The 15,638-nt window shown below is 51.6% G+C and overlaps 1 protein-coding gene across 3 annotated transcripts in view; it reads right to left on the bottom strand.

Moving 5' to 3' along the window:
* Positions 1-2,018: 2,018 nt before the first annotated feature.
* The window catches only part of Mindy4 (MINDY lysine 48 deubiquitinase 4), a 110,096-nt gene continuing 96,476 nt past the window's right edge, over positions 2,019-15,638 (bottom strand). For all 3 annotated transcript variants that reach the window (XM_027939717.2, XM_071608324.1, XM_071608316.1), the window contains 3 exons: positions 11,727-11,907; positions 10,896-10,968; positions 2,019-2,449 (listed from right to left, as the gene is read on the bottom strand). In XM_027939717.2, coding sequence (XP_027795518.2) covers positions 2,401-2,449; positions 10,896-10,968; positions 11,727-11,907 — 303 coding nt within the window. In that variant the 3' untranslated portion in view covers positions 2,019-2,400. The remainder of the gene's footprint in view (positions 2,450-10,895; positions 10,969-11,726; positions 11,908-15,638) is intronic.

Raw genomic sequence — 15,638 nt, 5'->3', positions numbered from 1 at the left:
ATGTTCAATACACTGGTCCCTAGTGCGTGGGCGGTAGAGATGGAGTAGCTGAGCCTGGGACTGGCCCTTGGAAAGCCAATCAACTCTAGGATATGGTTCTTAACATTTCTGGAGGGTAGCTGGATACTTTAATTCCAAGTTCAAGGCCAAAATGGAGGCTATGGACCTTTAATGAATATGTCCATGAATGCAAAGATTTTAATATAATCTGCCCCTCCAAAGCCTACTCACAATGTCCCTAGAAAACAATACACCCCAAATAGAGCATGCCTAGAGGTGAGGAGGGGTGGCATGTACCTGCGTGTTTGGTAGTGATACTGTGGATTCGTTGTAGCTTCTAGAAGGAGGTGCTAGGCTCTGCTTACTTTCCATTCCAGGGGGCACACAGCACGCTTTAGCACACCTGCATGTAGGCTTCTAGAAAAGTCATTGCTTTGTACTTTGTTGCAACTGAATTTTTCAAGCAATGCTGGGAACAGTTTGTTTTCTGTAGCCCTGCCAAGGAGACCCTGGCCAGGAGGTTAAGTGAGTTTCATTGAAAATACACACTTTTCCTCCCCAGGTTGATAAATAAGACGGCCGCAGGGAAATTGGCTTCCTGAGCCCGGGTGCTCAGCTGGAGCAGCCCATCCCTGGCCAAGGAAAATAATGGCACAAACATTGCCGGGACATATAGGAAGCATTTCTGCTGGAAACCTGCTGGGAATAGCTGCTGCCGTTTACATAGCAAACCCCTCTGGGGCCTCTGCACAGCCTGAACAAAGCCGTCCCTGCCCTCCCACTTCCTTTTGGCCTGGCTGACCCCTCCCTGCCTCTCCCCCAAAGACTGACAGCGAGGCCACAGCACGTGCCCCATCCACAGGAACACAAGACAAACTCTGTAGCTGTCACCACCAAATGCCAGTCTCATTCCTGGCTCCCCAAATCAAAGGGGTCTCCTTTTAGCCAGCACTGCAGAGGGACACAGCCCCAGACCAGCCTGTGTCCTAAGCCCCGTCGGGGCACACAGCGGCTGGGGACAGGCTGCTGTCCAGTGTTCGCAACTCTCCTAGCCCTCTCTCTGGGCCACAGCAGACAGTAGGAATGTGCCTCCTGGTCCCCATGTGGAAACACCTACCTCTGCATGGCCTAGAGAGACAGCTAAGGTGCTCGCTGGGCTCAGACAGGGTCAGATACAGGGATGGGGCGGCTCCAGGCGGGCTTTGTCATTATGTTGTTCCTAGTTTCTCAAGAGGACAGCCATGTGACAGGAACTCCTGGGGGCTTGTGCTGTGCCTCTGGGCCCCTTAACTCCACCCGGTTCTTATGACCCGTCACAGAGCAGTGCCCGACTCTGGTTCTGACACAACTCGGCCCTCTCTGTCCCCCAGCTTCCTTGCCAGTCTCCCATTGCAGTTCTACATTCTCTCACATTCCTCTGTGAAGCCCTTGGGATATACATGGAATAACAAGGCTCAGACCCAACTGCTTCTCTTCACTAGCGAGGATGGCATTCTTCCCATCCAGCCACTCCATCTTTGCTCTGGAATGTGAGGGGCTCCAAACTCTCCTTACCCACACACTCAATCAGTTCTGCCCCAACATGTTTCCCTATAGCCACATAGGGGACCACGCCCGGTTCCTCTGAGTGTCCCCATCCCATTAGCTCCACGGACCCCTTCCTGGACAGCTCTTTTTCCCACATCCACTAGACCAGGCCCAGCCTCCACAGGCCCACCCATCCTCATGGAGCCTCTTGGACTATCTAGATATGCCCTGGAATGGGGTCCCTGGGGTCTAGGCCGTTCCTGGCAGCACAGTCTATGTAGCCTGATGCCTTGGACTGTGTTGATCAAGAGGAAGACAGGAGAGAGCAGACTGGACAGCTTGGAGCAGAGGGCATTGCCCATCCTAGAGAATTCTGATAGGAGACGATACCCAGGAGGGCCTCCACCATCCCCTCCCATCCCCATGAGGATCACAGCCCGACCTTGTGCTCCCTTCACACGCACAGAATAGAGGAGTCTTGGCCCTCGGCATGGGCTGGATACTTGCTTTATAGAAAACCAATTACCAGAAATAACCAGGGTCCCCAGAGCCACCCTCGTCAGAGGCCTTGGCAAGGGGTGACCCAGTGGGAAACCAGAGAGGAGTGAAAAGGCAGCGGAGCCACTGGTGGCCTCCTTCCTGTCCTTGGCAGTCACAGTCAGCTGGGAGGCAACTCAGCAGCACACTGTCCTGTCTCACAGTCCTGGGCAGCCCTTCACAGAAGGGGCAAGAGGCCCTGTATGCTTCCATAGCCATGCTGGCCTGGGTGGGGGTGACGCTCTTCTCAGAGACTTGCCGCTGAGGCCCAGGTAGGTCTCAGGAGTCACCCCAGTGATGAGAAGTGGAGCCACAGGCTTTAGATGCATCCAAGGGTCACAGGATGGGCTCTGAGCCGTTCCAGTCCACGGATGCCCCCTTCCACCTACAGATGGATCAATCAGAGAAAGAGAGTTAGAGCTGCAGGGGCCCTGGCAGGAGCCCTGTCCTGTTTTGTCTTAAAGGCTTTCAGAATTTCCAGTTCCACCCTGCCCACCTTGCCCCTCCACACTCACACACAGCCCATATACCCTTACTGGGTTCTTTTTTGGGGTGGGGGAATACTAGGGATTGAACTCAGAGGCACTTGACCACTGAGCCATATCCGCAGCCCTTTTTTGTATTTTATTTAGAGACAGGGTCTCACTGAGTTGCTTAGTGCCTCCTTGTTGCTGAGGCTGGCTTTGAACCCGCGATCCTCCTGCCTCAGCCTCCCGAGCCACTGGGATTATAGGCGAGCCATTGGGATTACAGGGGTGTGCTACGGCCAGCACCCCTCATACCTTTACAAAGCACACATACACCCATACACCTGGGACCCTGGGGAGCAATGGAAAAGACAGAGGGCAAGTGACTCATTCATTCCTGCTATGGCTGACTTGGTGCCTGGCACTCCGGCCTCTGCTGATGTGATCCGTGCACATCTGGACCCAGCTGCTTTCCAGTGGTGCCAGATGGTGACCCAGTAGAGGCACCTGTGCAGACTTAGATATGGAGGTAGCCTGGGATGTCCAAAGTACAGGAGGGTCCCAGTGACCGAAACCCAGAGAGATGGGAGAGAGGTCTAAGAGGGGACCGGGGACCCAGCAGAGCCTTGTAAGGATTCTGGAAGTTCCTCTAAGAGCCACAGGAAGCTTGGGAAGGGTGAGGAGCACCACAGGAACATAACAGATTTTTTTTTTTAAATGTGCTTTATGAAGCCTAAGAAGCACCAAGTAGAATTAAACTAGAGTCCAGGGTGAGAAACAATTTAATAGTAGTTCAGTTCCAACATAAAAATTATTATAGAGGAGAGAATAAAATTTCCTAACACTTGATTTTAATTCATGATGCTGATCTTCTGAAATAACTCAAGAAGAATCATATTTCCAGCAGATGGAGAATTTATGTCAGTCTGGCTTTGGGTATTTTCTATATATGCAGAACCTAAGACTGTATGAACCAGGCCACCGAGGTTGCATAGCTCCACAGCAGTGCTGGGCTTCCAAGTGGGAGACTGGGATTTATAAATGCTTTCTAAAGTGTAGAGCTTGGGGAAGGAGCTGAAATGTTGCTTTCAAAACCTAAAATACACCCAGGACCTTGGGGAGTGATGAAGAAGACAGAGGGCAGGTGACTCATTCATTCCTGCTACAGGAATGACTTGGTGCCTGGCACTCTGGCCTCGGCTGATGTAAGTGATCTGTGTACATCTGGACCCAGCTGCTTTCTAGTGGTGCTGAATAGTGGCCCAGTAGAGGCACCTGTGCAGAACTAGCTATCAGGATTAAAGTAAAAATCCTAACCACCATGGAGAAGGAAGAAAGGAAAGCCATCTCTCTTACTGCAATTATGAAATTGTATACCTGCCTGGAAAAGTTTAGTGTCCCTAAGAATGAAACTGCAGTCAGGGAGCAAGCAGGTTCTCTCTAAGTAACACTGTCACTCTGTTGTGTTTCCCAACAGAATGCCTGAGAGCACTGGGCGGGGACAGTGCAGTTGTCTTCTTCATCCATAGTTTCCATATCCGCAGATTCAACCAACCAGGATCAAAGAAAGAGGAGGAGGGGTGGGAAAGAGAAGAAGGAGGAGGAGAAGAAGAGGAGGAGGAGGAGGAGGAGTGGAAGAAGAGGGAAGAAAAAGAAAAAAAAAGAAAGAAAAAAACAGCTGGCACATGCCTGTAATCACAGTGGTTTGGGAGGCTGAGGCAGGAGGATCCCAAGTTCAAAAGCCAGCCTCAGCAACTTAGCAAGATCCTAAACAAGTTAGAATTATTCTGTCTCAAAATGAAAAATAAAAAGGGCTGAGGTTGTGGCTCAGTGGTTAAGTGCTCCTGGGTTCAATTCCTGGTACATAAATAAAAGAAGAAGGAGGAGGAGGAGGAGGAAAGGAAGGAAGGAAGGAAGAAAGGAAGAAAGGAAAGAAGGAAGGAAGGAAGGAAGGAAATTGCATTTTGCCTTGCATGTACAAACCTTTCTTTATCTTTTAATTAATACATAAACAGTACAATACGACAACTATATAAATGGCATTAACATTGTATTAGTATTATAAGTCACCTAAAGATGATTTAAAGGATACAGGAGGATGTGTATACAAATACTTTATCACTTTTTAGAAAGGACTCCAGCATCCTTTGATTTTGGTATCCTCAAGGGGTCCTGGAACTGAACCTCTGTAGACACCAAAGAATGACTATTAGTAATGATTCATCATAGACTCAACATCCTCCATCTTTATCACATAACCTAGTCTTCCATTGAATTCCCTTCTCTTTTCTTTCTCAGGCAGAATTAAGAGACTGTGTGGTCTCCAGGTGCTTTAGACTAGTTCTTGAGCTTCTGCACGTGTCAGACAGATCCAGAGGAATCTATCAGGTACTTTGGGGCTGAGCTATGCATCAGAGCATTCATCTTCACTGCCTGAAGAAGAGACCCTGGGACTGTATTTGGAGACAACTTGACATGGCTTGGAAAAGTGAGACTGCTTCTGGGTGGTGAGTGCCTGCTGCTGGTGCTACCTGGGGTTGGAGTCTGATGATGTTCCAGGGGAGTTAATATGAGTCCACCTAGCAGGGACAATGGCCACTGCTCTGACTTGCACAACTGAGCAGGTACCAGAGGTAAGACAGCCGGGGAAGGCTTCATGCTGATCCTCAGGTTCCTGAGGACTGGGCTGATCTCTTACATCTGTTTTAATGGTACTTCAGCCATCTACAGCAACATAATGCAGGGTTTAATGGATTCCACTCTGCTATTTGAGACGTTCAGTTGTTCAACTGTTCCTGTTGATTGTCTTTGCAGTTTTGAAGTATATCATTAGAAAGCTTTTATTGTTCAATTAAGATTTGTAAGTAAGCATAGAAGACTCAGGCTCTAGGAACACTCCTGAATCTAGATCCCCAGAGGGTGGCAGAAGGGAGGCAGAAAGGAGAATGACATTCTTGCCTTCAGCCTTGTCCTCAAGGTCCTCACTGATATCGCCCTCCATCCCTACCCACTCTGCAGGCAAACCCAAGTTCCTCCCAAGAGTCCTTAAACCTCTTGGATCTTGGCAAAATGTGCAGTTATAAGTATGACTGCAGGGTGAGTATTCTTATCTACCCCTAGAAAACATTCATGTCACATCAGTCACTAAGCCTGACTGTCAGATTGTTGGATTTGTATTTGGTTTTGAGACTATTTACAGAGGTAACTAATCTTCCCAGCCTAGCCAACAGGTGTAAAGGCAGGAAATAGCACTAGAGAGAAGCAGTTTGCAATGATAGCGGAAAATCAAAGACGTCTTTAAAAATTGAAAGGGCTGAGATACGGCAGATGTTGTTCTGAATGTCTATGAATCAATGACAAGGACAAGGAAGAAAAGCTCTTCCTATGCAACCAACAGCAATCAGGGATGATGGAGAAGGGGGAGGAAAGGAGTCTGCGCGCACAGCAGAAGAGGCAGAATCAGAGCCAGGGCTCGCTCACCAGCGCTAATTCTGGAGGTGGCTGACAGCATGACAGCTTAGAGCAGGGTTTCTCAACCTCGGCACTTTGAGCATCTGAGCTGGACAATTCTTTATTGTGGGGATCAGTCCATGCATTGTCCCTGGATGTGACAACTACAAAAACACCCCCAAACTTTGCCAAATCACTCTGTTGAGGACCACCTGCTTCAAGGTTGAGTTTGGTGGAAATGTCACGGTCCCTGGAGCTTAGGTGGACCCAGCATCACAGAGAGGGTCATGTCGTGGCTACAAATGAGGCCCTTTCCTTCCCAGGGTTAATCCTCCAAACAGAGGGTTCGTTACCTGCCCTCACAGATTCTCAGTATTGATAAAACTGATGGATTTCACTGGGGGAAAGATACCTAATAAGATCCACAAGGAGAGAGCAGGCCTGCTTTCAAAGCTCCTGACTGATGGAGATACAAGGCCTGTGTGCAAGTTTATATTCCTGTGCTTTAGCCATTTGAAACCAAAGAAGGTTCTAGAATGAGCTACTTGGGATATTGCTCACCTGTGAACCTTGGCCTGTGCTCCACCCTCTGCCTGGAACGGCCATCCTCTTCCCCAACCTGCTCCCTTGCAGGATCAAATTGAGAATTCCTCTGGCTGCCAGGTTACCTGGGGACCCCTTTTCCCCAGGATCAGACCCAGGACAGAGCTGGTCTCACCCATCCCAGGGCTACTATGGCACAAGGATGCCCCATCCATACCCGCTGCTCCTCTTGGACACCTGCTCTGCAGCCCACTGCCCCCCACGGCACCCACCAGGGAACCTGGGTCTTCATTCACTTCACTCTCCTTCCCTTTGATCTAAGTGCTCACAAAACCCTACCCACGGCCCGCTGCCAACTCCCTTGTCCCCTGCTCTCGCCTCTTCCCAGGTCCTTGCCCTACTTACCACTACCTGATCTTTCTGCCTCCCTGACATGTGTAGAGCCCCTTGTGGTCTCCAAAGGAGAGGGAGTGCTTCTAGAGTTCTTCCCTCAACCTCATAACAGCTCCGGGAAGGGATTCTGACATGATTGACAGGTGGGAAAACTGAGGCCAGGAAACAGGGCAGGGTGGATATGTGCAGGCAGCAGGGTATCAGATGGTACTTGGTGTGACAATGGAGCAGTGGGAACCCCAGGGAGTGTTCCTCCTATGGGTTAGAGGTGCTGTGAACAGGGACTCAGGCAAGGGTGTCAGCATGAAGATAGAAGCCAGGGCTCCTCAGTGGATGGAGGGGCCACTGACGGAGGTGGGTGCTCTGCTCCAGGCCCTCAAGGGCATGGATTCCAGCTGTAATTCCATTTTCAATTTCATGTCTGAGCCTCCAGAGAGACACATGTGGGCTCCAGCCCCAGCCCAGTGTGAGTTCTTTCCTTTTCTCTCGGGACAGCTGACAATTATTTCATTTTCTCTCACTCCAGAGAGGATGGAAGCATGAGAGAGGTCACCATGTTGTCTTGTTTGGAAATGACCCTAAATGAGTCAGGTTTGCTGTCATGGTTGGAGAACAGCAGGTGGAGGGGACAGCAATGTCCCACATTCTAGACACAGCAAAGATAACGAGAATTTCTGAGGTGGAGACATGCATCATGCCAAAGAGCAGCGACAGCATGGGAACCCAGGGATGGTTCTAATTAGGACGCTCTTCTCCGAAGGCAAACACAGCAGTCTGGGCTTGTGCAATGTCTCCATGGCAACAGAGCCAGGTGGTGGGAGGACACACTGCCCGCTCAGTGACCTTCCACTGGGCTGGGACACTGAGTTGTTCATGATTGAAGTGTGGCTGGGACACAGACCTCCATTCTGGAGACCCCACTTCTCTGTCTATATCAGAGGGTATCCAAGGACATTTCCGTAGATTCCAGGAAGTTGCTAGATGGCCAGCTGGGTGATGTATTCTTTTCGGGTCATTTGTGAGTCGGGGCTTTTTGCAGGGCAGCAGAGCTGGGTTTAAGAGTGGGTGGTGCATCTTCCTCTGGATTAGAGCAGAACTGATGTTGAACTTGACTTCCATTTAACTATGAATCCTCCAAGAGCAGGAATCAATTCTTATCCAGCCGTTTCTTCCAACCTAGAGGTTCCCAGGGCTGAAGTAACAGGAGGAGGAACCTATCGGCCCACCAGGTGGTCTGTCTGTCTACCCAACCCATCAGCAGGACAGACAGGACAGCCATGAGCTTTCAGATGCTGGCCTTAGAGATACTGAGCAAAAGCATGGCACCACGTATACCCACTTTGTGGGGTGGGTTTGCCTACAGGCAGCAGGAGTCCCTCCAGCCAGCCCCAAAGACAAGACCCATTCCAGCAGGTCCTCACAGTGACATAGGAGGCACTTTCCCCAATTTCTCCTTTGAGCAATTTGAGAATCTGGGATGAAAACAAAACTCAAAGGCTTTGTAATATACCCCTTCGGAATAAGATTCCAGAAGACCCAGCCTGCTGTCTTCCATCATAGCAGCAAGTTATCTGATGGGTAGAGGGGCAGGGGACCTAGGAACCTACTCTTCACTCACCACTCAGTGTTTCTAGGAATTACTAGGAAATTTTCTAGGAATTACTAGGAAAAAAAAGGAAAGATCTCATCATGGCCCAGTGGATCCATCATGGCGGGTCACAATGGGGACGTAAAACAGGAAGAAAACTGGTATTGGGAAGAAGGTTCCCCTGGCCTAGTATGTCATGCAAGCCAGACACTGGAGGGCCCAGAGATCTGTGTTTTTACTCATTCTCCAGAGAATTCTGCTGACTCTGAAGCTTGAAGACCTTGCTCAGGAGCAAGACTTTCCAATTGGAGAGTCATCAATGGATATTAGGTTCCACCCTGGAGCTGGGTGGGGTCTGAAACAACTAGAGTCTCCAGACCTGGTGTCCCTGACTCTGTGCTACATAAATAGGGTTATTTTGCCTCTGTGATGCGAATTGGTAAACATTTCTGGAAGAGATGCCAAGCTCTACCTTGTCCAAGCCCATGACTGTGAGCAGAGGTGAGGGCAGAGCCAAGCTGCAGCCTGAACCATCCATTCCCAGGCCCAGGCTCACTCCCTGATGCTAGCAGCCTCTCCAACTTCCCCATCTGTCAACCAGGACAGGGCAATTGTGAGTTTGGTGTGGGAAGGGAAGAAGTCCTAGGAGAGAGGCAGGTGACAGAAAAGGCCCATGCCCATCCTCTGAGCTTGGCCTGAGCTCCACATCATGCCACCTTTCATCTGGGACAGGCACCACCCCGAGTCATTCTCAAATGAATACCAATTAGGGCTGAGCCCAAGAAATCCAATCAGGGCCCATACTGGGGGGTACTCAGGTGGTCATGTAGTGGAACGGCCTTTGGCAAAAGAAGAGTTACTTCCCAGAAAGGCAATGGAGGGGCTGGTGTGCCATGGGAGGGGTAGAGAGACACAGTCAGATAGAGGCTCCATCAATGGCCCCAAGAGTCCGGAGGTGGCAGAGGCTATGACCAGGATGCAGTTTGAACCCTGAGTCCCCCCTGCAGGAAGAGTGTTCTGTGGCCTCCTGTGCTGTTCTGTACAAGGTGCCCAGGCCAGGGTCATCTCCTTTCCCCTTCTCTCATCACCCTGAATGAGTGGCTTTGTACATGAAAGGACAGTGACCTGCGTGTGCCCTTAATCCTCTGATGAAAGAAGCTCCGGCACATGACCCTGTAAGAATGCTGTGTCCCTGGCCCAGTGTGTGGGGGGGCACCAGCGGACAGATGGACGGGGCATCCCTCCCACTTCCCCTTCCTGACTTCCCTCTGAGCACGTGGCATTCTCTCTCTTTCTCACAGGTGGGCGGAGACCCTGGGCTGCAGGTGTGCCATCGGGACCTCAGGCAGTCAGAAGCTCAGGGCCTGGGTGGTGTCCTCACCCCCTACCCCCAATGTCACAGGAAAACGGAGTTTCCACGTGAGGCCACACCGAATCATGAGTGGCTAAGACAATCCTATTGAGAGTGAACGTTAGAGGGCATTCGTGATGTGACAGAGGACAACGCAAGGTACAGAGAGGTGAAGTCAACAGCGCCCCTCCGGCAAGCTGCAGAGCCAGGGGTCCGACCCAGGCAGCCTGGCTCCAGAACTCATCACCACTGCAATGTCTGCTGCTTCCCTAGAAGAAGGACCTAGCTAGCGTCCACACCTCCTCCCTCCCAGCTGCTCTCCCCTCTGCACACTGAGGCCTCCTGTCATTACCCCCAGGCTTTGACAAGGGCCTGCCACCCACAGAGAGCTGGGGGTTCCCCACAGCTACAACCCATGGGCCCCTCCAGAGCACTGCCCCAGCCCTGGGGCCCCTCAGAGAACTCATGAGGGAAGGGAACATGGCCTCCACCGGGCCCCATGAACTAGGCCTTCCCCTCCCCTCCCCTTAAACGCAGGAGGGCTGGGTGGAGGAGTCCCTAGCTTAGTTGCCTCTGAGCTAGGAGCACCTCTGCTCAGTGTTCATGGTGGCCAAGGCTGTCTCTCCACCCCCTCCTGGAGCAGAGGGTGCTCCTGCTCCAAGCCACCTCCTGCCACACCCTGCCTGGACCAGCCCCTGCCATCCCCCCTTCCACTTTGGATTCAGCCTCCAGCTCCAGCCCAGTGAACAGCTCTCCCTCCTCCTTCAGGCCTGACAGCACTCGGCAGGCCAGGTGGCTGCTCAAGTGCAAGTCACTTATGCCTCCACTTGGGCCATGGTGACAAGGGAAGACATCTGGTTACGCCCGAGCCCCAGAGCACTGGGTCTCTCCAGCCTGCAGTGGTCTCACCTACCCCAGTCCTCTGGCCTGGAACCATCTGGAAATCCTTCCTCCTTTCCTGCAGGCCTGACGCACCCAACCACCACTCCTCCCGGTCATTCAGGAAGAGGCTCAAAAGGCAGAGCCATGCCCGACTCACTTGGTTCTGATGCAGAGCTCCAGGGGAGGGACAAAGTCATTGTGGCTGTCCTCGGGGCTGGTCTGGGTGGTATCTGGGGAGGAGGGAGAAAGAGAGGCATAGTCATGTCACTCCAGGGCTCTGCATTTAACCTGTGGTCAGCGTTGACAACTTTCTTGGGACCTGACCCTCTGAGTACCTATGCCTTCATCTCCATTCCAACTGGATCCACCTTCATGGCTGGCCCTAAATTCTCACCTGGACAACTCACAGGCCTCTCATTGTCCAGTCTCTATCCCAGTTTTGTGCCTTACTTCAGCTACCAAAATCTTCTTAATAAAAACACATCTGATCCAATCATGCCCTGCTCTAAAACCTCCTATGGGGGCTGGAATTGTGGCTCAGCGGTAGAGCGCTCGCCTAGGACGGGCGGGACCCAGGTTCGATTCTCAGCACCACATAAAAATAAAGGCATTGTGTTGTAGCCATCTACAAAAAAAGATTCATATTCTCTCTCTCCCTTAAAAACAAAACAAAACAAAAAACAAACAAACAAACAAAACCTCCTATGGCTCCCTCTTGCCTGAAGAATAAATCCAGACTTGTCAGCAAAGTGTTTGGGGCTCTTCCCATGTGGCCTCCACTTCGCCTTACATGCTTGATGCTATCAAGGGTCAAGGTCATCCCTGGATCCCTCCAGCTGGAGGGGCCCTGCTAAGATCTGTTCTCTGATCACCCAGTCCTGGCACCCAAGTCTACACTGTCCTCGAGCATCCTGAGGGGGGATGTGAAGTCTGGTGTCTGTGAGGGGTCTTGAAGCTCCTTTAGGGTACAGGTTGGGGGGTGTCGCACCGATGGTCAGCCGGATCTGCTCCTGCTGGTTGGCCAGGCCGTCATAATAGTACAGGTCAAAGTGCCGCTCAGCCTTCCAGTCAGACAGGAGCTCCATCTGCAGGCTGAAGAGGACGCTGAAGTGGCTCTCGCTGCACACTACCCAGATGGGGAACCGTGGGGTCTTCAGGAAGCAGCCAACCTGGAGAAGGGAGAGGCCTGATGGAACCTGCCATCCCCAGAGAGAGGAGCTGGGGCTTCTTAATCCAAACCGGGGCAGGATGGACCTCAGAGAGGCCCAATCCTGTATGTGTGCTCTGCTGGGAGCCATTCCTGCTAGTAGCACCACTGGTCAGTTGCCCAGAGCTGCCCCACCCCCCAGCATGGCGGCTCACAGACCTGAAACAGGGGCATCATCCCTTCCTCCCCCCCATGTCCAGTAGTTCAGGGTGATGCCCATGCTGCATCTTTTAGTTCCCTCGCTCCCACCTCTCCTCTCCAGGTCCACTCCCCTGCCTCACTGGACCACGGCAATGACTTCCTAACCAATTCTTGCCAGGCTTCTCTTGCTAACCAAGCCCCCATGCCTTCACATTCTCTATCCATCATCTACAGCTCTCCTCTCCTTGGAGAGCCTGTATCACCCAAACTACCCAATCAGGGGGCAGGGATCACTTCCTCCTTGCAGATCCCAGGCGCCCATCACCTGGCAACCAGATTCCTGGGCCACAGCACCACAGTGCATCCCCTGCCTCGTGATGCCTCACCCACCCACCAGCCTGCCAGATGATACCCTAGCAGCAAGGGCCCAGGTATGAGTGGTTTGATGAACGAGGGTTCTTCTGAGCAAGATGGGACTTGAACTCGAACTGTGCCTCAAAGACAGGAAGAACTGGGAGCCGCAGGAGTCGGGAGGGAAGGAGCTGGGTGATCAGTCTGTGGGCGATGCCAAGAATGAACCGCCAGAGAAACCGGAGGTACAGGGGGGACACTTCCTTGCTTCAGTACAGGAGCAAGAAAGATGAGGTTGGGTTAGTTCCAGAATAAGGAGTGGAAACTTCCTTCAGGTGAGGGATTCTCTAAAAAGTTCCAAGCCAGGGAATCTCATGGCAGAGAAAACAGAGCAGGCAGCAGGTCCTGCAACGCAATGCCACCATTTTCCCTGCAAAGGGGAGAGGCCCCCAAGGGCCTGGTCAGCTTTGCCCCTCAGGCTCTCTCTCTGTTCCCTGTGAGTCCCCTGGGCAGCGCCTTTCCCCACCAGGGGCCCGGGTTCATTCCTCCATGTGTACGCCACGGTCCAGGCTGGTTCAGGCCTAATCCCCACGGGCCCCAGGGAGATGTTTGCATGCTCAGGTATTTACAGCCGCTGCCTGTGGATTAAGGAAAGAATGGGAATTATTTTTCCAGTGAAGAGAAAGGCATAATTTCTCCAGGGCCTGACACAGAAGAGTGGCTGGGCAGCCCCTACTCAGAGGTGACTCTGGGCTAGAGGTGGCAGGGGCAGAGGAGCCATGCTCAGAATGTCCCAGTGAGACTTGTCCATTAAAGTGGCTTCCTCCAGAGGGCAGGAGGGCCATCTTTCACAATGTGCTCCTCACTTTCTTATTGTCCAAGTATCCCTTCCCCCCTCACCAACTGGGCCCTCAAGTGACTTCAGGGCTTGCTCCTTGTGGGGTGTGGGGGAATTAGATGTCTGAAAACACAAATCCCTCTACCAACTCGGTTTCTGTCCTGTTTTTCAAAGTTGGCACTGCCCGCAAACAGGGAGCCTGGAAGACAGGATCCAGCGCTCCCTCCTGGCAGGAAAAGAGCCCCGAGCCAAGCAGGGAGCAGGCCCTTGCACAATCAGCCCCGCTGAATTTTCCAACGGAGGACACCAGGGCAGCTGGCCACATATAAATAATTGTCAAAAGGTTAAGGGTAAGAGTTTGTCAATGAGTTTTCTCATTCAGGAGGTCCCTTCCAAGTGGGTGACATTTTCCAGAGATGAAATCTGCTTCCTTCTCATTCTTAGGGAACCAAAGGCTGGGGCAAGGGGCCACACTCCCCACGGCATAGTCCAGTCTTCCCCCTGGAGGGGCCTGCGCACAGTCAGAGATTGCTTTCAAATGGTAAATCTTAATCTGCAGAAGCTGTGAGTGACCAACAGCCAGGTGGGCTGCAGGGATAACCATTGTGTCCATAAGGGCAACACTTGCTCATTGTGATCTACACTTTCATCCCCAGCACTGTGCTATGCAGTGGGGACACAGCATGGAAGGAAACAAGAACAATCCTGTCCTTGTGGAACTGACCAGATTAAGGGGGATAACAGAGAGGAATCAAATAATCTGACGCACAATGAGCTTGTGCTATGACTCCACCAGATTGGCCACTTTTATTTTCTTTCTTTTTTTTTTTTTTTTTTGGTACCAGGGATTGAACCTAGGGGCATTTAACCACTTAGCCAAATCCCCAACCCTTTTTAAAAACATTTTATGTAGAGACAGGGTCTCACTGAGTTGCTTAGGGCCTTGTTAAGTTGCCGAGGCTGGCTTTGAACTTGTGATCCTCCTGCCTCAGCCTCCTGAGCCGCTGGGATTTCAGGTGTGTGCCACCATGCTCGGCATTGCCACAGTTTTTTGTGTCACTAAGAAAGACAGAAAGCTGACCACACTTGGCACGCTGTCAATTGCAATAATACATTATCATTTCAGAAATGCTTAACATGGGGAACGTTTACCTCCTAAAAGCAATGAGATATGGAGAATGACAGTGGCAAGAGGTGCACGGAAGTGGGGGGCACGAGAAGACACCCTGATTCAGGCAGAGTGAGGCTGAAGGCAGGAAAGCCCTCTCTTTTAGGAAGTAACTTTTAATCCAAAAACTTGAAGAGCAGAAAAAGCAAGGCAGGTGCAAGGTAGAGTAGGTGCAAAGGCCCAGAGATGGGAAGGAAGGAACCCAGGAAGCAGAGGTGGTGGTGGGCAGTGTGGCCTAAGCCCGTGCCCATGGGACAGAGTTCGATGGGGTGAGGTGAGAGAAAGGCAGGGATAGGCTGTGAGGGTCATGGGAATGTTGGGATTTTAGTCCCTGTATCAGTTAGCTTGGGCTAACAAATACCATAGACGGGGCGGCTTCAGCAATGGACATTTATTCTCTCCAAGTTCAGGAGGCTGAAGTCTGATGGAGGAGGTATTTGAGTTAGATCTGGAGGCCTCTTGCCTTGGCTCATAGATGGCTGTCTTCTCCCTGTGTCTCTGCAAGGCCTTCCCTCAGTGTCCTAGTCCCTTCTGCCTCCGATGACACCCGTCGTTTGGATTAGGGCCATCCTAGGAACCGCATTCTAACTTAATCACTGCCTTGCATCCCGGTCTCCACCGACAGTTACATTCCAAGGTCCTGGGGGTGAGGATTTCACTAGGCAGTTTTAGGGGGACACAGTGAGCTCATAACATTCTCAGAGGATTGGGAAACCGAGGTAGAGTGTTGAGAAAGGAACGAGACGATTGGATCTACGTTTTTAAAGGACACGCTGGCTTCCGTAAAAGGACAGGATTGGGAAGAGTGGGGACAGGAGCTGAAGTCAGCCAGACTGTCACCAGTATCAAACCAGCAGCGCTGGTGGCTGGACCAGGGCGCACACAGACAGACTTGAGCAACGTCTGCCAGGCACCCTCTCACGCAGGGAGATGAAACTCCCAGTCTCAGCCAAGGGAAGGACAACAAAGGGTCTATGTGGATCCTAGGAATCCAAAAAGGGAAAGGAGCTGGAGGGCCTGGATGTCTTCCGCCATTTTGTAGGAGAAGGATGATCTTGGCTGAGAGTCCTATCAATTACCCTCCATTGACCCAAAGAAAGCAGTTTATTTTTTAACCAACACCCTAGCAGCAAGAATGAAATGAGGACTTGTGGTGAGAGTCCACAAGTCTGGCCAAGGTCACTTTTCTTAGAGT

The sequence above is a fragment of the Marmota flaviventris genome, chromosome 1, assembly GCF_047511675.1.
Source record: "Marmota flaviventris isolate mMarFla1 chromosome 1, mMarFla1.hap1, whole genome shotgun sequence".
Taxonomy (NCBI): Eukaryota; Metazoa; Chordata; class Mammalia; order Rodentia; family Sciuridae; genus Marmota; species Marmota flaviventris.
This window is presented reverse-complemented; position numbering and strand designations above follow the sequence as displayed.